The sequence below is a fragment of the Myodes glareolus genome, chromosome 18 (assembly GCF_982192425.1).
Source record: "Myodes glareolus chromosome 18, mMyoGla1.1, whole genome shotgun sequence".
Taxonomy (NCBI): Eukaryota; Metazoa; Chordata; class Mammalia; order Rodentia; family Cricetidae; genus Myodes; species Myodes glareolus.
In genome coordinates, this window is record NC_142043.1 from 62,501,483 (window position 1) to 62,526,348 (window position 24,866).

The 24,866-nt window shown below is 52.6% G+C and overlaps 2 protein-coding genes and 2 non-coding genes across 13 annotated transcripts in view; all 4 read right to left on the reverse strand.

The window, feature by feature from the left end:
• Positions 1 to 1,285: 1,285 nt before the first annotated feature.
• On the reverse strand, positions 1,286 to 6,092 carry Lrrc3 (leucine rich repeat containing 3). 3 transcript variants are annotated; one of them, XR_015735494.1, is made up of 3 exons: positions 5,916 to 5,939; positions 2,846 to 5,233; positions 1,286 to 2,811 (listed from the first exon to the last, which is right to left on the reverse strand). XR_015735494.1 is itself a non-coding variant. In XM_087898318.1 (2 exons), the coding sequence occupies exon 2, from the start codon at positions 5,100 to 5,102 to the stop codon at positions 4,329 to 4,331; it is 774 nt and encodes a 257-aa protein (XP_087754444.1). In that variant the 5' UTR covers positions 5,103 to 5,233; positions 5,916 to 6,092; the 3' UTR covers positions 1,286 to 4,328. The 3 variants fall into 3 exon arrangements, 2 of the variants coding, with proteins under 2 accessions (XP_087754444.1, XP_048307309.3); XM_087898318.1 differs by having other exon boundaries at positions 1,286 to 5,233; positions 5,916 to 6,092; XM_048451352.3 differs by lacking the exon at positions 5,916 to 5,939 and adding an exon at positions 5,697 to 5,836 and having other exon boundaries at positions 1,286 to 5,233.
• Positions 6,093 to 11,443: 5,351 nt separating this feature from the next.
• Positions 11,444 to 24,866, reverse strand: part of Trpm2 (transient receptor potential cation channel subfamily M member 2) — a 46,169-nt gene continuing 32,746 nt past the window's right edge. For all 8 annotated transcript variants that reach the window (XM_087898324.1, XM_087898320.1, XM_087898327.1 and 5 more), the window contains 10 exons: positions 21,908 to 21,999; positions 21,233 to 21,316; positions 20,515 to 20,672; positions 19,667 to 19,743; positions 19,287 to 19,388; positions 16,745 to 16,831; positions 15,844 to 15,949; positions 14,596 to 14,697; positions 13,295 to 13,411; positions 11,444 to 12,375 (listed from right to left, as the gene is read on the reverse strand). In XM_087898324.1, coding sequence (XP_087754450.1) covers positions 12,229 to 12,375; positions 13,295 to 13,411; positions 14,596 to 14,697; positions 15,844 to 15,949; positions 16,745 to 16,831; positions 19,287 to 19,388; positions 19,667 to 19,743; positions 20,515 to 20,672; positions 21,233 to 21,316; positions 21,908 to 21,999 — 1,072 coding nt within the window. In that variant the 3' untranslated portion in view covers positions 11,444 to 12,228. The remainder of the gene's footprint in view (positions 12,376 to 13,294; positions 13,412 to 14,595; positions 14,698 to 15,843; positions 15,950 to 16,744; positions 16,832 to 19,286; positions 19,389 to 19,666; positions 19,744 to 20,514; positions 20,673 to 21,232; positions 21,317 to 21,907; positions 22,000 to 24,866) is intronic.
• Positions 14,654 to 14,729, reverse strand: LOC125411598 (Z6 small nucleolar RNA). Its single transcript, XR_007235360.1, has one exon. It is a non-coding gene; the product is annotated as a Z6 small nucleolar RNA (small nucleolar RNA).
• On the reverse strand, positions 15,833 to 15,890 carry LOC148119184 (Z6 small nucleolar RNA). Its single transcript, XR_015735547.1, has one exon. It is a non-coding gene; the product is annotated as a Z6 small nucleolar RNA (small nucleolar RNA).

Genomic DNA, 24,866 nt, shown 5'->3' on the forward strand with positions numbered 1-24,866 from the left:
GGATGCCACTACAGAGACCCCTGAGCAGGCAACAGTCTCTAGAGGCCGAGAGCAGGGGGCACAACACTCCCGCCAAGTACCGCAGGCACACTGTACCAGGAAGGATGGAGGGGTTGCAGGTGCAGGTGCTGAGAATGAATGTCCTTAAGTGAGTATGTGCATGTGAATACATGTGAGCATGTGTAAATGTGAGCATGTGTAAATGTGAGCACGTGTACGTGAGCATGAATGTGACATCATGTCAGTGTTTGCCTGGGTTATATGTAGTAAAAATGTGTATGTACAGGTACATACATACGTGTGTGTGTGTGTGTGAGTGTGTGTGTGTGTGTGTGTGTGTGTAGACTGTGGAAGCTGATGGGCCCTGCTCTGCCTACACTGAGGGTTCCCTAGAAGTGACAAGCTTGTCTGCAGGGAAGGGAGACAGGCTGACAGGCGGTGGGAACCCTCTGGGGTCTTTCAGCCACATTCACTGGGAACCAGCCTGGAAAGCAGAGACTTGGTATCGGAAGTCTCCATAGTAAGAAAACACATTGCAGAGGGAAGGAGGTTTCATTCACTGTCCACCCCAGAACCTAAACAGCAAGGCAGGTGAGGAAGGAGGTAGGGATAGCCAGGCTGGTGGATAGGTACCAGGCTATCCCCAGGACCATGAGTCTCCAGGTAGGGCACTTGGGAACAGCAGTGGGAAGAAGGTTGGTGGAGCAGGCAGGCACCCATGACCCCAGGGCAGGGGTAGGAAGCTGTTAGGAGGCAACAAACGCAAGTAGAAAGTGAAGCCCATGAGTCGTGGCCCTTGAGAAATCATGTCCTGAACGTGAGGTTCCTCAGATCCAGGAGAGGAATCTCTGGCATGGCCCTAGGGTGGCTGCATGCCCTAGGGTGGCTTGTAAACCGGTGGTGCACCTGCACCGTGTGTGGGAGCACCTGCACAGTGTGTGGGAGCACCTGCACTGTGACGATCCAGGTGCTGCTGGCCCGGCCTGGAGGCCACACCAGACACTTCCCCGGTGGTATGCTGCCAAATAGTGAGCATATCCTAGGGTGTGAGGGTGGAATTATGACATGTAGTGTTTACCACATCCTTGGCGCAGTGCCTCAACGTGGTCCTCTTGAAGGGGCCATGGTGCACGCTGGCTCCCAGAATTCCTGGGAACTTAGTTACCATCATGAAGCAGCTCTAACAATTAGCTGGAGATGCCCTCCCAGCTGTGAGGACCTGCAGATTCTGACAGGGCTGTGAGGGACAGGCATCGGCCGGAGTTGAAGACACAAGCCCTGTCGGTGGCTTTCAGCACAAAGAGCTTTATTGGGGGTCCACAGAAAGGGGTTCACAGAAAAAAAAAAAAGCTGAGAAGGGGACAGATCAGGTTCAGGACTGGGCTTCCAGGAAAGACAACTCAGAAGCCATCCTCAGGTTTCTGCATGGCTGAGGGTTGCCACGGGTCCAGAACACTACATCTCAGTCTACCTCTGACCCCACCCAAGGAATTCAGTTTAGAACCGTGTCGTAGAAACCATGAGTGACTAGTGGGAAGGAAAAGGCCCAGCGGGGCCAGTGGACAATGAGTTTATACTGAAGGGGGGGGGGGCAACATGAAGGTATGTGGCATAAACCACCCACTGTGCCTAAGGAACATTTGGGCACCTCTGTTTGTGTGACAAGGCCCCACCTTCCAGAGTCGGGGGAGGGGCACAGAAATGGGGCTGACCCAGAGTGTCTAGGATCTAGAGGGTCTGTGCAGGGTTGGGGAGGAAGAACATCTCATTCAAGGACTGAAGGATGGTGAAGAAGGTGGGATCCAGGGAGAAAGAACATTTCAATGCACCCCTCCCCCTGTAAGTCTCCATCAGGGAGTCCGGCCTCATACCCTTATCTTGTGAGCTGGTCCTGGCAGGGAAAAGCAAGGACAGGGAATGACATGGCTGGGAAGATGGGACTCCAAAGAAGTAGGGTTGGAAGCCTGGATGAGCAGGAGGGTGCTGAGGTCTCTGGGGTTCTCCTCACAGGAGCAGGGGGCATGTCCTTCCAGGCTCCACACAAGTAGACTGTTCCCTGCCTTCTCTTTCCTGCAGGAGCTGTGCAGGGGCCCTGTGGATGCACAACCAGGTAGGGCCGTGTCCTAGGCTGAGGGCAGCATGTTGAGTCTGGCAGTGAGTTGAGCAGCCTGGGAAGGAGTCCTACCCCTGTGGATCTAAAGGGCCCACTGGTGATTCTGGGACAAGAACAACAGAAGACCTCTGGGGTGCTGACCTCCCCCACCCAGCCTCCATCCATTCTCCTTCCTGACCTGGTCATGTCAATGGGACAGACCTGGGGGACAGTGGCAGGCTCCTGACACAGGTGGAAGGGCTGTAGGGGCCCAGCTACCATCTAGGTTGTGACAACAGCTTAGAAGCAGAGACCCTCCCTGCACCACACATCATAACACCCAACAAGAGGCATGCAAGCCATATCCTCTCCAGCAGCACCTCCCGGAGTCGCTGCCAGGCTAGAGGTGTCCCTGTTCATGGGACAGACACAGCCCCTTCGGCACCATCCCAGCATCAGGATAGCACCCGGTCTTTAATTCAAGCCCTCAGCGCTGGCTTTTTAGCCTCTTCTCCTTGGGACAGAACCTTCCAGGTTCAGGCCACTCTGCCCTCAGTGCCTGCCTCCGCTGAACACCTAAGCGGACACCATGTGTTGGTCATGTCTGTGCCATGTGGGCCAGACAGCAGTCACACCAGTGCCTGGGGTCACTAAGAAGGCTGCCTCACGGTTCCAATTCTCACCAGAATGGAAATGGTGCTACTCGCCCCTGCCAGGGCCTGACCCCTGCCAGGGCCTGACCCCTGCCAGGGCCTGACCCCTGTAGCCCTGCAGACAGTGTAGCTTGGCCCAGTGAGGTGGGGGAATGGTGATCATGATCTGAGCTCATCCAAGGTTCCAGATTAACACTCCTCTTATACTGTACATGCTGGGCATGGTGGTCCCATGGCCACGCAAGTGTGAGCACTCAGCAGTAGGGGGAAGCTCATGAGTGTTTCTTTGTCTTTCTCATGTACTTCTGCAGCTGATAGTCATGTGGCCCCAGGTACCACGGCTTGTGGTGACATAACTGTGGGCCACAGTGATGCTAAAACCAAGCCAGGCCAGGCCCCACACTCAGTCTCACCTTGTCCCTGAGGATCACAAGAGAATTTCCCAAGAGAAAAAAAAGCCATCACCAATTTCTGCTTGAAAAGGTGGCTAGACCTGACGACATTCAGCATCCACATAATCTACACTCATTTGCTTCTCCCAAGGACTCAACAAAGCTTAAGATAAAAACACTTATACAAAAAGACAGTAAATAATAAAACTGGAAGTTAGTCAAGTAGGTGGCTGTAATATCTACCCCTGAACATGAAGTAATATAGGTAAGAAAATTGATTAATGAAGTAACTCTGGGATTTCAGCGAGGTGAAAGGAGAAAGTTCTTGTTACTAGAGAAAAGCAGCATCCTGTTGATTGGCATGGAAACCTCAACACCAGTCCCTCCTCCTTTGAAAAAGCTGCTTTAGATATTGGCAGTAGAAAAGCAAGGCACAGGAGCCACTGTGATTGACAGGCTTCCACTGGCCAGGCACAGATGGGAGTGGCAGAAGCAGGGGAGGGCCATAAGTTGTCTGGCAGCGGGCACTGCCACGGTAAGCCCATGTTGGACCTTTCTCATCTTTCCCCATTTTCTCCCCCTCAAGGGACTGAAATTTTGGCACAAGGGCAACTCGGACACTCCCAGAACAAAGGTCAGTACAAGTCAGTGCAGGCTGGACTTTGCACTGACCTCTTTTGAAAGGCCTAGATTGCCAGTGCTTTGCTCTGGGAAAGGGCAGCATCTCTGTGTTCCAATAGACTGGGAGGGCAAGAGTAAACAGAGAGAGCCGTTCCCCAGCGGCAACGCTGCTGATGCCTCTGATTGACAGAGCTGCAATCATCCTCCCCACCAGGGCCCCATCCTTGTGTGTGCAAATATTCACTTCCCACAGCACCGCGTGGAAAAGATTGGCAGCGAGATCAAAGGAGTCTCAGACCTACACCACGAGCAGCCTGGGTTTAGGTGCCAGCTGAATCCGGCTCCGGCAAAGTGTTCCATACCTCTAAACCTCAGTTTACCTACCCAGTAAGATGGGCAAATCCCCTACTGGGTAGGCAGTGGCTGCAGGGACCAAATGCCAGTGGAAGTGCTTTTGGGGCCATGCAGAAGCAGCTGGAGTGCACCTCCCTGGGAACACAAGAGCACCATCACCTCCACCTGGTGCAGAAACCAGGGCAGCCAGGCTCAGTGGCCCGCCAGAGGCAGACGCTAGGGCACAGGGCTGAGAGGATCCTTGGAGACTGGCGCGCTAGGCAAGGACTTCAGGTACTCCAGGTGTCGTCTGGCATCCTCCTGGTTGTGGCGCACGTAGTACACCACATAGGCGATCACCATGGTGAACCAGCAGAACATGGTGACCAGCATGGCCACGTCGGTGGTCTTTCGGTGGGTACTGCAAAAGCTGGCACCTGAGTCCAAGACCTGGATCAGCGGCTTCCCCACGAACTGCTCCTGGGCCGAGGTGTGGCAGGCAATTTCATCCACAGAGTCAGGGTCCAGTTTCAGCTCCCACAGGGCCTCCTGCAGGGCACACTCACAGTGCAGAGGATTGTGGGACAGGCGGATCTTGGCACTCAACTTGCCCAGTGCATCCTTTGGAATTCTTCGGATGCGATTGTGGGAAAGATCCAGAAGCCGCAGGCCTCCAGCCAGACCTGAGAAGGCTGCAGGCCCTATGGCCTCGATGGCATTATGGGACAGGTCCAGCTCCCTCAGCTGGGGCAGGTTCTGGAAGGCTCCGTTGGGGACTCGGGAGATTCTGTTGGCATCTAGCTTCAGAAGCACCGTGTCCGCTGGGATGTCCCTAGGGATCTCCTGCAGGCCTCTTGAACTGCAGTGGACAGCCACAGCCCCAGCATGGTCAGGGCACTGGCAGGCCTGTGGGCAGGAGGCACCTAAGCGCAAGCAGAAGAGGATGAAGAAACAAGACCCCTGCGAGGGGGCCAGTGGGGATAAGGGGCTCTGCCTGCCCCTGGGGCCCATTTTGCCTCCACCTGACCCAGGTAGTGCTTCTCTACTGGGATTTGCCGGTGAGTGTCCTTCTCCGCGTTGCAGGCAGTCATCCAACACAAACTCTGTGTCCTCACTTACAGAAGAGCCTAATGGTCTCAGGTCTACAAGAAAAAGAGAAAGAGAGGTCAGGGTGACTAACACTGCCCATTACCGTCTGTCTGGGAGGACAGAACCGGGGAGGAAAGGCGTCATAGACACATCAGGTTTGAGTCAGGGTTGCCGGCTATCAAACATACCTGCTTTGTAACTTACTCTGGAAGATTCCCAAGGGCCACCCAGAGAAGCATCTCCCAGCTAAAAAAGACAACTAGGGCTGACCGCTAGCTGGAGACCGGCCCTAGCGAGGTGGCTACAGAACCCTGTCCGAGCCCTTGTCACTCACCCATAGCTGGGGACCCAAGTCTGGGCGTAGGCCCACAGATCCATCTCTCTCTCTCTCCCCTCCCCCAACTCCAGGCAAGTGCTGGCGGAGGGCTTTCCTCCCGATCTGTGCCAGCCAGGTAGGGAGGGGGCAGGTGGTCTCTTGCGCCCGCCCGGCCCATTTGTCCCTGAGCACTCGGCTACCTGTGACACCTTAAAGACTGCGGTTATCAGTAGAGCTCGCCGGGAGCCCCCAGGCAGCAGCTCCTTGCCCGCGGCGCTGGGGGCAGCGGAGAGGAAAAGCAGCCCCCTGCGTGCGGCCGGGCTGGGCGGGGAGCGGCGACAGAGAGCAGGGTGGCAGGGCCGGGACACCGGAGCTCCGCGGATAGGAAGCCACGCGGGCGGGTAGGATAGGGGCTTTACCTGAGCGGCCGTGGCTGCTCTGAGCCTTCCGAGCTTTCCGGAGCCCGACCAAAGCCCTCCCAGCACCGCGGCGACCCGCCCCGCGCCCACCCAGCGGCCAGTAGAGGGAAGAGGCTGGCAAGCCAGGGAGGGAGGGGTGGGGGCCTTCGAGATAAGGGAGGGGCCGGCAAGAGAAGGGGCTGCGTGGCGGCAGGGTCTGGAATAAGAGGGGTGAGGCCAGAGGGGCGGGGTTTCGCGTGGTTGGGGCGGGGCCTTGATGGGAGGGGCCGGGCGGAGAAGGGCCTTGCTATAGGGGTGGGGCCGGTGAGAAGGTGCCCAGATAGGGGTGTTGATGTTGTGTGCATCGGGGGACAGGGCGGAGTCCTTTGTGGGTGAGAAGTGTCAGGTAAGGGCGTGGCCTGAGTGTTGGGGGCGTGGTCTCTGGGGGCGGTCCTTGCTCGATGGGAGGGGCTTGTTGGAGGAGGGGCTGGGTAGGGGAGAGTTGTGTTTGAGGAGAGCTTAAGCCTTAAGTGGAAGGATCTGGGTGGTAGGGGATGAGGATTGCATAAGGAAAGGCTGAACAGAGTTCATAAAAAACGATAGAAGATGGAGCCAGAACATAAAGAGCGGAGACTGAGGAAGGGTGCGCAAGGTTGTGGGCGGAGTTCCGTGTGATGGGCGGGGCTTGGTAGTTGAACTGATCTGACGGGGGCGGACTCTGGGTGAGGCCCTGAGATGGCAAGAAAGGGTTTAGCTGTCGGTTTTCTAGGGCATTGGTAAGGGGCGTGTCCGAGGCGTGCCACGTGGCCAAGCCCGGCCCTGAGCGTTCTCACCGCCTGATTGACGTCTCTCACCCCAAATCCCAAATCCAAAGTGGTGGCACCCTAGGAAGGTGGACAGGGGCGTCGCCCTGGGACCTGATCCTCAGCTCCGACCCTATTATCACCCTTGTCACCTACCTTCCTCGGACAGTAGTCTGCATTTCCGAGGAGGTCTATAAATGGCCTCCTATCACATAGGCCTCCTTATTTCGAGGCTCAACATGCTGAGTGGCTCTCGGGGCAGTTCCTAGGTCCAGTGTGCGGGTTTCTGCGTCTGCTCACCTATTCAGCTGGATTTTGATCTGGGGCTGTAACGGAATGACAATGGAAGCAGGGTGCAGCAGCCTTGATGAATACGAGCAGTGTTTGACTTCTGGTTTCATGTCATACCCCACTGACAACACAGAAACACGGCAATGGTACCTAATGGGCCGGTAGCTGTCATCGGAGACACTCTGGGTGTGGAGTGGCGGCTTGACCTGTGGTGTGGGTCTGTGTCAACCCAGAGGTTCATGGTGTTTCTTGTACGCGCTCCATCGCTCTTCTTTTAGATGTTTGTTTTCTTTCGTTTTGAACTGTGAGAGTTTTTTTGAAAACCCCCATCTCAGACGCATGGTTTGTAAATGTTGTTCCTCAGTCTGTGCCGACTGTCTCTCCATTCTCTTGACAGTTTTTCCCACAGCTGGTTTTTAATTTTGAGGGAGTCTAACTTAGCGATTTTCTTTCTTTGGAGGATTATGATTTGGGGGGTTATATGTGAGATGTCTTTGCCTTAGACAAAGTTTACAGATGTCCAGATCTGCATGTGAGTCTGGGCTTGGAGCTGATCTGGGAGCATGGCGTGAGACATGAGATATGGACAGCCCGGTTTTTTCTGCACGTAAAGAAGACAGTCCTTTCTCTAGCTTACTGAGAATATCTTTTTAAGCAGGAGTGGATGTTGGATTTTGTTTTCACAAGCCTGGTAACATGGGATTATAGCAATTGATCTTCAAGTGTTAAAGTGGCCTCTGTTTGGGGATAAAGCACCCTTACGCATGATGTCACCGTCTTTGTATGCAGTAGAATTATTTAGCACATTCACAAGTGCTGAGTTTTTCCCCTTAGCCTGATGTTTTCTATTCCTCAAGGAAGTTTCCATCTCATCTGAGCTGTCACATAAATGACCTTTAACCTTTTCACTGTCCTATAACCCTTCCAGTGTCCACGAAACGTACGGGATTGGCACTGCTCTCATGGCTGACTCCTTCAGTGCCCTGCACTTTCTCTCTGATAATTCAGGACAGACATGTACTGGTTGATCAACTTGGAACAATTTTGGGCTTAAGTGGTTTCTCTTCCCCCACTGATTCATACTCTGAACTTTCTTCTGGCCTTTGCTCCCATGTGTTTAGCCGTCTCTTCCCTTTCTAGTTTCCTCAACTAGGGGCCAAGCTCCCAGACTCTGCTTCCTTTTCCAGCAGAGGCACTCCCCTCTCATCCTGTTTCAGTTGCTTCCCAGAACTTGGACTATTTTTTATTATCATCAAGTTTTAAATACTCTATAACCTCTCATTCTACTTTTTAAAATGAATATTTATTGTGTCCGTATGACCAGGCAAATACCACCCAAGAGTGTGGAGGTCAGAGAACAGCTTAGAGAAGCAGAGTCTCTCTTTCCACCATGAGGTCCTAGGGGTCACACCTGGGTCCTCGGGCTTGGCAGCAAGGATGCTTTTCCCCCCGAGCCATCTCATCAGCCTCTCTATTTCTTGTTTGATCCATGGGTTTAACAGTATGTCGTTCAAATTCCAGATGTTTGGAAAATTTCCAGCAATCTTTCTATTATTACTAATTTAAGTAGATCCATTGTCAGAAGATATAGTCTATGTTTCAGGTCCTCTTAATTTTACTGAGACCCATTTATGGTCCAGAATCTGGAGATGACTTGTGTGCAGTCTGAAAACCCGTTCTATTGCTCACAGGGGTGTTCTGTGCCTGTGGGGTGGAAACCGCTGGCTACGTTACAGAGAAGCTTCTGGAATTATCAACTCCCCAACTTGCTCTAAAAGTTACTGATTTGTGGGGACTGAATCCCTAGTTGTAATTGTAGATTAGGGTCATCATGATGTAATTGTAGATTAGGGTCATCAAGATGGCCCAGTTGGTGAAGGCACCTACTGAAGCCCGATGACCTGAGTTCAGATCTCAGAATCCCCCAAAAGTAGAGAGAACTGACTCTACAAAGTTGTCCTCTGGCCTCCACATGTGCTGTGGTGCACACACGCATGCACATGCATGCGCACACATAGCACAATAATAAATAAAATGGGTTTGTTTGGTTTGGTTGGTTTTTTTCAAAACAGGGTTTCTCTTCCTGACTGTCCTGGAACTTGCTCTATAGAGTAAGCTAGCCTTGAACTCACAAATCCTCCTCCTCTGCTTCTGAGTGCTAGTATTAAAGGAGTGTACCACCACTTCCCAGCTAAAACAAAATGTTAAAAAAATTAAAAATTGTAAATTAGTCTGCTTTTCGTGTGTATGTGTGTGTGTGTGTGTGTGTGTGTGTGTGGTGTAGTGTATGTATGAAGGTGTGTGTGGACACAAGAGTATACAGATGTAGACCGCAAGTTGATGTTGAGTGCCTTCCTCCAGTGTCTCTCACTTAATCCAGTGCTCACCAGTTTGACTAGCCCAGCTGGCCAACAAGCCCCAGCAATCCTCCTATCTCTGCCTTTCCCAGCACTGAGTTACAGGTACAAGATGCTGTGATAACTCTTTTGACATGGGTGCTGGGGATCTAAACTCAGTTTTTCATGCTTGTACAGCAAGTGTGTTACCAACTGAACCGTCTCCCCAGAGCCACCAGTGTCTCTTTCGCTCATTTCGAACCCATATGCTCTGACCATGTGTATTCTTGACTCACTGACCCTATTATCACTGTGAATTGCCTGTGTATTCTTGGAAATCCCCCTTGTATGCCATTAATACAGCCATGCCTGCTTCCTTTTGGTTAAGTTAGGGTAGGACATCCCCTTCTGTCTTCCTCTTCACATAGTAGGGTTTTCTATTTCAAGCCACTTCCTTCAGGGTCCCACAGTGTTGATGCACCTCTCAAAACCAATCAACTCCAAAGGGAAAGCTGATAACTCTACAGCGGAGAAAGCGTCTATGTGGCCTAGTGCGCTGGTTGTTCTGCTCATTGGGGAACAATATGACAAGCGACTGACAGGAAGATTTATTCTGATTAACAGTTTGAGGCTACCCTCCTGGTGGGGAAGGCGTGGCAGCAGGCGTTCATCCATAGCCCAGAAGGCAGGATTTGTTCAAGACTTGCTTACTCCCATCTTAGAGGACTAGAAAGCAAAATGACTGAATGGTAGCATTCAGCTGACTTCCCTCTTTTATTCAGCGTATACCCAGGGCTGGGTCTTCCTGCCTCAGTTAAACTCCTCTAGAAATACTCTCACAGGATTGTCTAGAGGTGCTCGCCCATCTTCTAGACGATTCTAAGTCCAGTCAAGTTTACAATGACTAGTCAATACACTAAAGTCATCATGTCTTTAGTGATCAGAAAGACAGTAGCTACCCTTCGAGAAGGGTTCAGCCCTGTTCTGGTAATGTCCTACCCAGTGAGTCCCCTCATGAAGCTGTGAGAAGTCAACAGACAAACTCAAACTGAATACACTGTCTAGAACGACAGGATGCTCGACAGTGAAAAGATCACTACAGACAGCAGAAGTCTGAGTCACTGCTGCAGGCAGAGGAAGCTAAGAAGACAACTGGTCTACCTCAGTGTGATGGGTCCCAAAGACAAAAGATGGGCTATGGGGAATCCAGAGAAACTGAGTCAGCATTTCAGCTAGACTGCAGCTGTTTGGTCTGGGTCTCGTTTTAAAGGACAGCTGGGAACAAGAAAGGTTCCATGCAGTCTCTCCACACATCTTTGTTTCCTCATCTCCTGGGTTTCCTCATTGCCTACCTTCTTGGACCTAGGTATTTGGGTTCACAGCTTGAACATTGGAGGCTTGGTCCCTAACATGGTACTGCTGGAAGGTGGTTGGACCTTCAAGAGGTGGGATTCAATGGGAGGGGGGTGTTGTCATTGTGGAGGTACCCTTGAAGGAAAAAATGACCTTCATCTTCCAGATGATGGACACGTGATGGGTTTGTTTTGCTCCAATATGCTCACCCCACACCCCTCACTTTGCCTTTGTGCTAGCAGTGCATGCAGTGACTCGGTTTTAGGACACAGGGTGGCCAAGGGGTGATGAAGCCAGTCAGAGCAGAGCCAATTTTCTTTAAGATATTCTTTCTCAACAGTACAGAGCCTCCTGTGTGCCACTGGAATCCTTGTTTCTCCCAGAATTCCTAGATCTCTCAGGATTCCTGGATCTCGAGGGCTTCCTGAATCCTCTAGAATTCCTGTCTTTCTACCTTGCTTTGAAGCCTGAACTGGAAAAAAAGAACAACCTCCCAGAACTGCATCCTCCCAGCTTCCATGGAATCACACAGCAACCATTGCTGGGCTACCTGTCACTTCCCAGAGACCCTCAATCAGATCACATCCCTTTGGGCTTCCAGGCTTCATTCCTGGGAATCAGGATGCCTCCACTGGCTCAGAGCAGCTCAGGATGTGCCCCCCAGGTCTGGGAGAGGCCCTGGCCATGCCAGAACTCACAAGCTTTCTTCTGTTCATGGTGGTGCAAGTTGAGTCCTGAACTCTCCCAAGACTACTTTTTAGATAGATTGATCATACCCAGATTTTTATTGTCCCATCCCATTAAACCCCAACATTGCCCACCCCTACCCTAGCTGTGAGTTGATCTCGTAGCCAGTACCAATCCCTGAGTCATAGGCCACCTGTCAGAGAAAGCTTAGCATTCCCAACAGTACATTCCTCTAGAGGCCATGACATGATGCCCTGTCTTCTTCTGGTACCTTCTGTAGCCTGCAGGTCAGCTGGAGCCAGGGATGCTCTGTTTGAGTGCTTCCAGAAGAGCACTTCTGAAGTCCAGGGATGGCAGTCATCCAGCTCAAAGTCCTCACTGCCTCCCCCAATGCCTGTGACCCAGCACTGGCCAGGAGTCATGAGGATAGTGTCTTCTCCTGAAGGAGGCTCAGCCTCAATCTACCTGGGACGGAAGGCTCCCACAATGAGGACAGAAGTCTCTCCAGGGGATAGTGCCTGCCCCAGAGGTAGTACTTCCAGCAGGATTATGGGTAGTGGCAGCATCTTGCTGGACAGGGCCCCATAAAGCCCAAGTCAAGGCATGGCACCTGAGGACATGGGCACCAGGAGCCACTGAATGCACTTCTGTCTTCATGCTGTCTTCTTCTTGTAGCAGAGGTGACTTTCAGGACACCACTTCTGGGGACTTGTTAAGATCCCCGTGGTCACCCAACCCAGCACCACAACCTGCCACCCCAACCCAGTACCCTAACCTGCCAGTCAGGCCAAGATAAAGCAGTCCAAGTGTTGGGCATTGGTGGATAGCCACTCCTGCCCCTGAAGCTTCCACCAGAACCCACAGTCAGAAGTGAGCTCCAAACAGCGAGGCCACTTTTTGGAGGATGGTCTTGTGGTTTGCGTACACGGGGATGCGCCTATCCACCACCTGCCATTCAGTAGACGTCTGCAGGCCACAGCTTGATGCCTTTGGATCGTGGGTGTGCAGGTTCTGCAAGGACAAACAGCCTATGTCCACCCGGCAACCAACCAGCCTACGAGATTGCCTCCTGCCCATGGCCAGCTCACTGTATGACGTGGGATCACCTGCTCTGGGTGCCTAAGTTGGTGGCCCTGTTGGGACCCATAGACCAAAGTGAGTGAAGGAAATGTGACCTTACTGAGGCCTTTGTCCTGCCAGGACAACCTGGGTTTCACAGAGTGGGACTTCGCCACCCTGGCTCCAGATCAGCAGGAGGGAAGAACGACTCTCAATGCCAGGGGAACAACTGTCCCATAAAGGGGACACAGGGAGTGGAGAAGGCCATGCCAGCCTCTCTCTGAACACGATCCCCAAGTCCTCTCATGGTGGTTAATACCGACGGTCAACTTGACAGGATCTGGAATCGCCTTGGAAACAAATCCCCAGGCAAGTCTATGAGAGGGTGTATTGGATTAACTAAGGAAGGAAGGTCCCCTCTGAGTGCGGATGGCACCGTTCCCTGAGAGGGAGTCCTGGGACACATAAGGAGGGGAAGTTGAGCTGAGCACCAGCATTCTCCTGGCTGCAGGTGCAGCGTGGCCAGCTGCTTCGTGTTCCTGCTGCCATGACTTCCCGGCCAGGACAACGGCGAGTCAAGATAGACCCTTCCTGACGCTGCTTTCTCTCAAGCATTTGGTCACAGCAATGTAACCAATACACAGAAAAATAACTAATGTATCTCCTCACCACCTGTAGCACAATCCAGTAGTCCAGGCCCCTACTGTGGCTCTCTGACCTCTCCCTGGTCCCCCTTTGGTCCCTCAAGGATGAGCACCTGCCTCAGCCTCCCCATCCATGGGCAGCTTTGTCAAGACCCCAGGCAGACCGCTACTGGGACGACCCTGAGACGTGTCCAGAACATTCCACCATGTGGAGGCCGGGCTCGTACCTCTTCCAGCCTCTTCAGTTCCACATCGTTCTGACCCTGGAAATGGATGCTGACAGCCACCGTCTCGATCCAGGCATTGTCTGTGTTCCTTGGGTCATCCACATACCCTTTATACACCTGGGGGCCGGTATAGAGGTGAGCTATCTGGTCCAGTGATGGGGCCCTGACTCCCCAGGCCACCGTGGAAGAGTTCAGATCCACAGGGAGGGCCTCCTGGGCCAGGGTCTAAACATGGCTGGCTGGCTGTTCAACCCCCTGACCTGCCCCCCTGCTTGAGGTTGCCCACTACATGCTTTCTTCTTGGCCAGTCTCAGGCCCCACAGCCTCCTGACCCCACGACTGGGCTCTGGCACAAGTCAAGCATAGGACCTGACTGCTTGCACTGGGGATCCAGAGTCCTCATCTCAAGGATCCTGTTTGAGAACCCAGACAGCAGAGGTCACTGCCACACATCTGCTTCAAAACATGAGTTCAGACCAGCTTTATCCTAGAGATAAAGGCAGGTGGCCACCCCAGGGCACGGACGCTTCTTTTGGGGTGACAAGACATGCTGGGCCTAGATAGGTAGGGATGGTGGCCACAGAGTGTTAGGAATTCATCAGTGTGAGGGAATTGTTCATTCTAGACTAAGTCTCTGTCAGCCCCCTGGAGGGGCTAAGGAGAGAGCCCAGGAAACTTAAACAGCCTCCATGGGAAGCAGGATAGCCTGGGCTTTCTCAAAGATGGTGAGATGCAGGCATTTCGGTCCTGTTGCTGGGTGTGTCCCTGTTTGTCCATGGAGTCCCTCCAGGTTCACGATATATGAATTTTACTCTGCTAAGAGAAGAACTTATGACTTAAATTGTAAGAGAAAAGACAGTGGTGTCCAGTGCACCGTGCCAATGATACTATTCAAAACTGTGTGGCCTCTAGGAAACAGTGGGCTTCACCAGCCATCACCGTTGTTTCTCTAAGATGCAGAACAGCTGGACTACCCCCAGAGAGCTGCTGAGATTGATCACAGTATGTGCAGGAATATGCTAGTCCCGACAAAGAGGGAGATGGATGCATAAATCTGGACTTAAACACATCATCTCAGCTGCTGAGAAAAAGCAGGTCATAGGCTGTTCATGGTCCATGTCCACCAGGAACGTGCACATCTGTGTGCACGGAGTCTGTCTGCAGGGGGGGAGGTGGAGGGTCCTGTAAAGAAGTAAGCATCTGAGCCCTGCCTAAGGATCCAGGACGGCATTGATTGGCATGCAGGGACTCAGCCCAGGAGTTCAACACACAGGGATCCATGCATAAGAAGTGGGACCTACCTCTGTACCTTGCACTAGCAAGGTCTCGAAGGGTACCCAGAAATCTTGCCGGAGGACCCGTTTCAGCTTCCGTGGCAGCATCTCCCCTGGCTCCCGAGACCCCTGAGAAGAGAGGAGGTGAAGGCCGGTGAACAAGGCATGCAGGATGGATCCCGGGCAACCCAGGAACCCATCTCTTCTGGCCACCTGCCCGGTGTAGGCAGCCAGCCAGCCCCCTGAAAAGCTGAAGGCAGCAGTATCTGTCAGTCTAGAATCAGCTCTCTGGCTGTGTGACACTGCCCAGACCCACCACCCGCGTCATCAATCCAGAGCCTGAGCAGGAGCGTGGGGCTAAAGAGGGCAGAGACAGCCACTGTGACTCTATGAAGGCAACTGAGCCCTCCCACCACTTCCCACCACCCTGGCACCAGAGACGGACAGGTACCATATCCTAATGTTTGCCTGTCCTCGGTCCCCTCTGCCTGGTCCCTGTTGCTAGGCTCTCAGCACCCAGAAAGCCCAGACACTGCCCTGGTCCTGTAATTCACCCTCTAGCCTGAAGATCCTGGTTGACACCACTGCTCTATGCCACTACAGGGACATGTTCTCCTACCAAGGCAACCTCTGAGCCATGGGACAGACAGATGTCATAAGGGCAGAACAGCAGTTGAGGTGGAGAAAACCACAGACCCAAGGAATAGGGACAGAGGAGGGGCATCGACAGATAGACTGCGTGCCACAGCCAGGGCCAGGCTAGACTTGGTTCTCCTGGCAGGACAAGGCTTTCTGAGCCCTGCTATCAGCTGGATCTAGAGGTGGGAGGAGCAGAACAAACTGATCTGGGGGGAAAAAAGGAATCACACTGGCATGAATGGCCTGGGCCTCTGTACCCCACCCAATTCATTACCAAAGGGTCTCTCACTTTCAGTCCTACAACTAGTGACTTCTTGAACCAAAGACCTGTGAAACACCCCACCATTAACCCTTAAATAGCACTCTTCTACCTTTAGGGCTCAACTCAGAATCTAGAGGGGGAGAGGCAATCCACGTCTAAGCCAGTACTAAGCTGTCCCAGTACTGAGCTCTGCCACCCTGGGAAGCCTGGCCTGGGATGTGAGCCTGTGGGGAAGCCAAGGAGGGAGCTCTCAAGAAGCACTGTACCATATCAGCTCATCCAGGGCAATGGGAGGCTGGTACTGTCCCCGCCAGTGACTGTAGTGGCTACTATACACGCAGTGAGTGGGATGGACAGATAAGGTGCCGGCTTACCCCAGGCAAGGCCCAGTGCTCGGAGTGAGGCAGCTTCATCACCAGCACCTCCAGCATCTTCCTGACACTCTTCCGGCAGATGGCTCCACCCTGATTCCTCTTCCACCTACATGGGGGACCCACTTACACTGCAGGGCCATGGGTGCCCTTGTGCAGAGCAGCTGGCAGGGACTGACTGGGCCTGGAGGCAGCATCCCCCACAGCTAATACTCCCACCTCCACCACCCCCATTCTTCACTCCCCTCTGCTGCCCCCTCCCCATCTTCTTCCCTAAGCACCTAGTTCCAAGGCAGAATAGAGACAGAAGCCACAGGAGGAAAGTCTGTCCTCAGCCTTTGACCCAGTTGTCCAAGGCCACAGCTCTCTGTCCCTGAGAGCCTAGTGCCTCGCTGGGCTTCAGTGAGACATAGGCTAGGATCCCCAGGGGATTCCCCAAGTGCAGCCAGACAGCACCTGCCCAGAAGGTAGGCGGGACCCAGGGTTGGAAACATCACGTGGTTAAAGGCTTGAGGGTGGCACATGTGGGTGTGGGGACAAGGCTGTGTAAGAATGTGAATAGGGGCGCATCCCCTGGTAGGAAAACTTCCCAATCTTAACATTTCAGTGAGATCATGGGTGGGTTTTGTCATTTCTATAACTTTTCTCTTTAGTAGAGGCTCTAAACAGTTTTGATCAGCCCTCTAGTAGGGCTAAGGGAGTACCTGAAGAAACGTATGCAGCCTTCAGGGGGGAAAGGGTAGCCTGAGCTTTCTCAGAGACGGTTGGGCACAGGGTATGTGTCTGTGTTTTTCCACAGGCTTTCACTGAGTATCAAGCACCAAGACCATTCTCTAGGCCCTCAGAACACGTGGGGTGGGGGTATCTTTGGAACCAAAGTATAGATGTCAGGCATAGGGCTCACCGAGTAACCACCGGCTGCAGGGTGTGGTTGGGCCCAAACCAGCTGAGGCTCCCGCGTCCGCGCAACCCCGTACGGCCCATGGGGTTCCTAGGTTAGAAAGGATTAACTTAGCCACTACACTTGATAGAGAGATTAGGACAGCATTAGGAGGGAAACTGGGTAGGGACATGGGCAGGTGGGGCCGAGTCACAATGGGCACAGCAGGGATGGTGTGCCAGCTCCTGCCCACCTGTCCTGGCCCCTCTGAGATGTCCAGAGGGTAAAGCCAAGGCTTCTGGTCAGTGTGCAGTCACCATGGCCAGCCTCCTCCACAGATAGGGTTAAAAACTCAGAGGCCTATGTCCAGTGGCTGTGGCCACAAATGATGGGTAACTACACTTGTGCCAGGCTGAGGGGACCAGGCTGTGGACACAAGGACTCACTGTACCCCGGGAGCACAGAGTGCTAATTGCAGGCAGCGCAGGGGCCTCTCATTGAGCTAGGACCCCTTCCCCCTCCTCTCATTCCACCGGACCCCATTCCAAATCAGGTCTAAGAATTGGTGGGTCTCATGACTTCAACACAAAACAGGGGGAGACACACCCCTGTGCCACCGGAGGACAGGCACAGCCACCACCACATAGGACCCTCTCAGTCCACCACTCCACGTTTGCCACCTGGCAAGAGCCACCCTGTAGATGGGCTCTGCTTCCTTCCACAGCTCCTACTGCTCCCTGATGTCCTCCCTCCCTTCCCTCCCCTATCTCTAACTGCTCAGCTGAGGTCCTGGTGTTCCCACACCACCCAGTGGGTTGGTACCGGCATGGAGCTATTGGGAGGTGGAGCCCTTTGGAGGTGAGGCCTGGTGGGAGGCTTTAGGTCATTGAGATGTCCTTTAAGGTGACAAAGGAACCCCAGCTTTCTTTCCCTTTCTTTTGCTTCTCAGCAATAGAGTAGGTAGCACTCTCCACACACCCTGCCATGGTGGGGTTACGCCCCCACAGGGCCACCAGAGCCACCTTGAGTCTGTACTAAAAACTTTCAGACTGAGGCCACTGTGACAGTTGTTTCTCTCAGATGGTTGTCCTAGGTGTTTTGCAATGATGGAAAGCTGACGGGCCCAGCACCTCCTCCGCCTTGGATGGGCCTCCCCCGCCCCACCCCCCACTTCAGCTATGTGGCTCAGTGAGAAACACTCACTTCAGACACTACTGTGGAGAAGAAAAGAGGCTAATGCTTCCTTATGATCTGCGCTTGTCCCCAGCAAAGCTCACATCAGATCCACCCTATCGTTAGATGCATGGGGCACTGGGGGCACGTGGGGCCTTCAGGAAGTGATTGCTCTCCCAGATGGTCCTAGCTGGGTGACATCCTGCACCTCCTCCGCCTCCATCAGCAAGAAGGCATCTTTGGATGCAAGCCCTTGACGCTGGGCCAGAACTATGAGCCAAAAAATCAACCTTTCTTTTTCATAACCTACTTAGTCTCTGGTATTCTATTAGGGGCAACATAAAACAGACGTAGCCAATGAGTTCACAGACGGAAACTATGTCCAGGGAAATATAATTTAAAAAGCAGTTCGAGTCCTAACTATGTAAGTATGCTATTATATAAAAATTATTGGGGCTGGGAGATGACTCAGTAGGCAAAGTGTTGACCATGTAAATCCTCAAAATTCATGTAAAATAAGGTTAGTATGGAAGCACACACCTGTGCTCTCAGGGGCAGCAGAGACAGGAGGATCACTGACAGGTCAGTCCAACCAACTGGTGAGCTCCGGTCTCATTGAGAGACCATGCCTCAAAGAGTAAGTTAACAAGTGACAGGGTGGAGGGGACACACAATGCCTCTGCTCTACCTGTGCACAAACACAGGACCACCCTGAGCCCTATCAGGTCCTTCCTGCTTATCTGCTTCTACATAGCTGTCATGACAACAGGGATGCACCTGTCACCTCAGTATTGCTCCTTCTCCCTTGCGGTCGGTCACTCATCCCACAACTGACATTCCTTCCTAAGCACTCTTCCCCCATCCATCATGGCTCCACCATGAGGACACCCAGGCTAGAACCCTGTTCTATTTCAAGCTACCTCTCCCCTGCTGCTCCAACCTCTGGCTCCAGGGACAATAGCCCACTCTTTCTCATTGTCCAAAACCCACCTGCCTCCTCCTTCCCTCAGGCACCACAGCATCCTCTGCTCCCCCTGCTGGCCACATCCTACATCTGGAAGCACTGTGGTGTTTATGGGTCTCTTGCTGTCTTCACATAACGAGCCCATCACAGATGCTGGGCAGGGTTACCACCTGGCACCTGGCAGCAGAGTGCTTTCCTCATGCTTGGCTGTGATTCCCACTTTATCAAGCATGAGACAAAGTCCCCAGGTACCAAAAGACCCACACACCTGGGACCCAGCTAGTGTAGATCCGGGAGCCTTCTCAACGACACAAGTTAAGTCTCCTTTTCTCTTATTTGCTTTTACCAGAAAGAAATGCCAGCTTGCTCAGAAACAAATTCTCCTCAAAGGCCAGTTTACTAATCCCAGCTAAGGTTGGACATACTCACAAGGGCAGCCCGTACTGGACCACATAGGCTCCATGGAAGCTGCGACGGTCCGTTGGTCCATCCACGACATTGTAACTGATCTTAGACAGGGGCTCTGCCGTGCTGGGGGCAAGGAAGAGGACATGTCCCAATAGGAGCAAGGTTATGGCAGAGCAGAGACACAGAGGGACAGGGACTCGGCCTCTATGGGTGGCTCAAATTCAGTGGCCCAGGTCTTTCCTTTGTAAGGGACCTCTGGCCACAAGTCATGCCCATTGTCTGGATGAGTTGTGTCCAGGACAGAAAGGGCTGCCCTGGGGTCTCTGGGGCAGATGAGGCAGAGCCTGCCTGGGCCTGCTCCAGGTGAATTCTAGGGCTCCTCTGGAGCAGGGGCTACTCACTCTCCCACAGGGTCTGTGAGGGCCACGTCCTTCTTCTCAACTGTGTAAAATGGGGGATCGTAGATCAGAAACTCTGCCTGCAACAAAGCAAGTAGGATCCTTGGGGTTTTGTTGCTTTTCCAGGCAAGCGGGGCCTGGGTGCTACAAATGGGTCCAAAAGCAGCTACAGCCAAGGCCACTACCCAACCAGGACCAAATTCCCTCCCCAAGTGTGCACAGGCATCCCCCCGCATTGGGGAGCTAAGGAAGAATTCTAGATGAACACGCCGATGGGATCAGCCCATTGCAGCGAGCATTGCAATGGGTGATGTTAAACCTTCCGGGGGTGGGACCAGGACTACATGGGTCCCTAGAAGGAAAAAAAAAACCCTCCATACAAAAGAGAAAGCAAGAAGGGAGCTTTAGGCTAGAATGTTCCAGAAGAACTGAGAGAAAACCTTGGGGGTTGCGACGACAAGCCGGTGAACTCCCCAGTGCCATTATCTCTGTGTATGGGTCTCTCTCTTACACCCAGCACTCAAAAAGGCAGTAGCAGTTGCTCAAAGAGTCAAGAACAAGAAGGCGTGGATGGGATGAGAGGCCCAGGACAGCTGGGACATGAGGAGCTACAGAAGCAGCCCTGTGCCATGACTCTGTAAGGCCAGGGTACCGCACCAGGCTCTTCCACACGTTGGCTGTATGGCTCATGTGATTGAACCTCTCACGCCTTGCTTAGTTTCCTCATCTAATGCTCAGATGACCAGAGAGGCTATAGTGGGTTGAGGCCACTATGAACACGGGAGGACCTCTCCTCCTCCCCCAAAGTCAAGCCTCTCCTGTGTTAGTTCACATAAGAGAGTTACGCTCACCTCCCAGGGTACCTTCTCGTTGGGCACAGGGAAGCGCATGATGCGGGCATTGGGGTAGAGGAGGTGCCGGGCGTTCACATGGTAGCCATCTCCTGGCTCCTCTGCTTTCCTCCTGATACTCAGTTCAGCATCCGGTTCATCAAAAGCCCTTTGGGATGCTAGACACAGACACGTGTTTGAATGCCAGCTCTGAGACCCCACGTCCCATTCCCAGGGTCCTCAGCCAGAGAAGGACAAAACGTTAGGTCAGCATCACCTAGCAGACGCCTACCACTGAAGCCACACTTAAATGTCTCAGCAGTGAGTGACAGGGCCTGTCCAATTAATCAAGACAAGTTTGCTCCCTACGGGGAAGCCACACCTAAGGAAGACCATTTGTTTCCATTTCCTTGATGGCTGCACCTCTAAGGAAATAGGCTTTGCTTTCTATGCCTTGACTAACATGATAGGTTCGGTCCCCTGGAACTGCTCCCTGCCTCCAATAGCAAGATGTGAAAAAAGAGGTCAAGGAGGCATGACATGCTGTCCCCAGGAGTCCAGTAATGGCTCAAGCTAGGAGAGACTTGCTCAGCTCATAAGCAGAGGTGAGAGCTGGCCCCACAGGGCATCGAGGTAGCTACAGCCAAAACCCCTATAACCGCCTTTTCTGCCAACCCATCCCTCAGACTCAAAACCATATAGATCAATAAAGCAAGCTATTGAGAGACCATCTACTCACCCAGGGTCAGCACACCTGCCTCTGAACCCAAGCCACTGTCCTTCAGGGTTGTCACGATCCACTGCAAAGCTCTGGCCGTCTGAGCTACCTGGATGGCATGCCCCAAGAAAGACTAAGTTGACACCTGTGGCCCACGTTGCATATGGTTTATGACCTGGAGGACTGACCTCACTCCCCAAGTGACCCAGGCACCCTGTGCGGCCATGCAGCCTCGGAGGAGGACCTGAGGTTGGTCCTTTGGCCTCAGGCAAAGTTAAGGCATAGTTCCAAGACATGTCTAAGAAATGGCCTCAAATAGAGAAGGATCCTGGGACTGCCAGGAGTGTGTACTGATGTGGGCACCTCACTGTTCAAACCCGGGGGAAGCTCAGTGGAAAAAAGCTTGGGTATAATTTTCTAGAGAATAATGGAAAATTTTCTCTCTCTCTCCTCTCCTTTTTCTCTGTCCCTGTCTCTGTCTCTATATCTCTTTCCCTCTCTCTCCCTTTCCTTCTTCCTCTTCCTCTCTCTCTTCCCCCTTTCTCTGTGTCTGTCTCTATCTCTATTTCTCTCTTTCCCCCTCTCTCCCTTTCCCTCTCACCCACCCCCGCTCTCTCAGACCTCCATTATCCTTCCCCAAAGGTCTTGGTATCAGTGTTACCACACCACAAATATCCCACCAGGCCCCAACTCAACCTACCTGCTCCTCCAGGGAGACCAGCCTCTGCTCCATGGAGCCCGACCTCTTCACACGGTCCATGTCCAGCAGACCCACCATGGTGTCCACTCTGATACAGGACAAATAGAGAGGCTTTAGGGACCCTGACAATTATAGGAAACAGGATACCCCAATTGCAGACAGCCCTAGCAAACCCAATAGCCCGGGCGTGACCTCCCGCTGGCTCTCACGTCAATACTATCTCTTAGAATTTGAAAGCATCTACAGCATACATCTCTATCATAAAATAAAGCTGCCCCAGAAGAAGGGCAACCCAGGTGCATGTGGCCCTCAGAGTGTCCGCTGGGAGAGGTGACTGCACTCACAGTAGCTCACTTGTCTATATTTGCCACCTGGTGCTGGGCCGTGAGCTTTGAAAGCTGTCTCGAATGAAAAAGATTGTGGCGACAGCTGGGCTGGTGCAGGTGGGGCACTGGGGCTTTTGGGGAATGTTTGATTTGCACCAGAAGCCCTCCCCCTCTTCCCTACAGTGGCCAGCTGTGTTTACAGTTAAAACTACCATCAAGTCTAGGCCTGTTGAGCTCCAAGGGACTCTGCCCAGGAATTTCTTTATTTCCTCTAACCTGCAATGCCAACTGCTATCAATATCCTTGTGTAATAAAGTGAGCCACACCGTAATGTCTGAACGTGTTTCTGGGGATGTGGCCCAATTTAAACAGCCATCCGAGGAAGGGAAGCTAAGGACGGCACTGAGAGCACTGGCGTCTACTTCCTCACACACTGCATTGCTTCAGTCCCCAGACGATACCCTGGTGCCCCTGCCTCTTTTTACAGACACCCTTGAGAACATGACATGGTGATACTTATAGCGTGTTTGGAACCCCACAGTTCAGTCACAGTGACACATGGGAACCATCTAGATTGGCAGAAACTCCCCCAAACTCCAGCCATACTCTGTGGGTGAGGAGCTAGGACACCACACACCAGGGCACGCCCCGAGCCTCAGATCTTTGCTGTGTGTGGCCAGGTTCCTCACCGGGTTTGGGGGGCTACTCCTCATCTCCCCATTACTCTGTGTCACAGCACTCCCTGACCGAGTGCATAGAGTTTTGTTAAAGGCTTCTAGAGAGCAGATCAGGGATTCTGAAACGTTACATCTTAGCATGCTAGATACTATTTCCCTAGAATGTCCGTCGGAACCATCTTGGAAATTTGCTACTTCAATAATCCTTTTCAACCTCAGGAAATAACTGGAGAAACCCAGTTCCTCCAGGCTCCAGGCTGGAAACTGGACACAGGATCCATTCTGAGCCTCCTACAAGGAAGGAAATCTGGGGTGAGGGTTGAGTGGGCTTGGCTCGTGTGACTGGCTTCTTCAGAGCTAGCCTAGTTCCCTGAAGCAGAAGACTGGAAAATCACCAGGAACAAAAATGAAATTTATGCCCTGGCAATGCTGAAGCATGCACGGGCAGCCCATATATGGCACTCTGTTGAACTTGTCCATATTGGGTTTCATGGTCTAAGTTGATGCAGATGACTGACCAGGTCTCTTCCTCAAGAAGGTACTAGATCTCATTACAGATGGTTGTGAGCCACCGTGTGGTTGCTGGGAATTGCACTCAGGACCTTTGGAAGAACAGGCAGTGAAATCACCAGGACAAGCCTCCAAGTCCAGGCTACACTGCTCTCCAGCAGTGAACACTGGACTAGTCTACTTCTGTCCCCTTTCTGCGTCTTTGTCTCCTCAGTGGCAAAGATGGAATAATCAACACCTCTTTGTAAGGCAGGCTAGGGTAAGATCACATGTTCAGTCCACAGCAAGCCCTTGACACTGTGCCGTCAGAACCCTCATGCTGACCCTACTGATCCCACTTCAAGACCATCCTGGCAATGGAGCATCCAGACATGGGCCCCATTTCAGGAGCTCCCTGAGCACCACACACCCCAATATCTGGGCATTGGGCACAATCATTATTCAAAATTAAATGGCACCATGCAACCATTCTTGATGAGCAGGTAATAGCAGGTGTTAAGGGGCTGCATGGAACCTGGCACCTGCCCTTAAATAGACAATGAGAGTGTAATGTCAGCAAGGAGCACAGCCCAGACGGCTGCAGGCTAGCCAGGCCAACACCCATAACTCAAGGACCACACAGCATTCAATGAGTTTCTGTGTGGCTCTGGGATTTTTCTGGGGGTTGTTTACTGTGGGGACCCCGTAAGATTCTGTCCCGGCTCTCAGGTAACTCACAGAGGGACAGCTGGATACTACCCCAGCCCAATGTGGAGGTTTGAATGAGAAATGCCCTCCCACTCAAGTCTTGGGCATCTCAACACTTGGTACCCAGTTGATGGCCCTGTTTGGGAAGGTTTGGGTTATTCTTGCTGGAGGAAGTGTGTCGCTGGTGGGTTATGAGATTTGCTCTCTCAGCCTTGGGTTTCCAGTCCAGGATGTGGGCTCTCAGCTTCCTGCTCCTGCTAAATGCCTGTCACCAGGCTGCCATGCTGTTGCCCCTATTATGGACTCTAACCCTCTGGACCCGTAAGCCAAAATAAACTCTTCTATAAGTCACCTTGGTCACGGCATTTTGTCACAGCTACCAAAAGATAATTAGTACATTCGCAAGCAATCCATGGATACATTACCAAACCAACAAGCTTATCTCCAAATTCACCAATAAACCACAAATGAACCTGAGACAGGCTCACCACAGAGTGCACTCAAAAAACCATCAGCCAACACACCAGTAAAGCTGCCAACCAGCCAGCCTTCAGAATCGTTTAGAGGCACAGACAGGGGTGTGGAAGTAGGAAGGACCCTTCAGTGCAAGGACACTGAGTAGACCACTGCTCTAAGTAGAGGGCGTCTCAAGGACTAGCTTGATGTCCTTGTGCCCAAACTCAAGCAAATGGGACATCTTTGTCTAGCTCGCCCATCATACTAGGCATAAGGGGCTTTGATCATCAGCTAGTTCA

Excerpts from the sequence above, each read along its gene's own strand:
- Lrrc3 (XM_087898318.1), bottom strand. The coding sequence starts at position 5,102 with ATGGGCCCCAGGGGCAGGCAGAGCCCCTTATCCCCACTGGCCCCCTCG.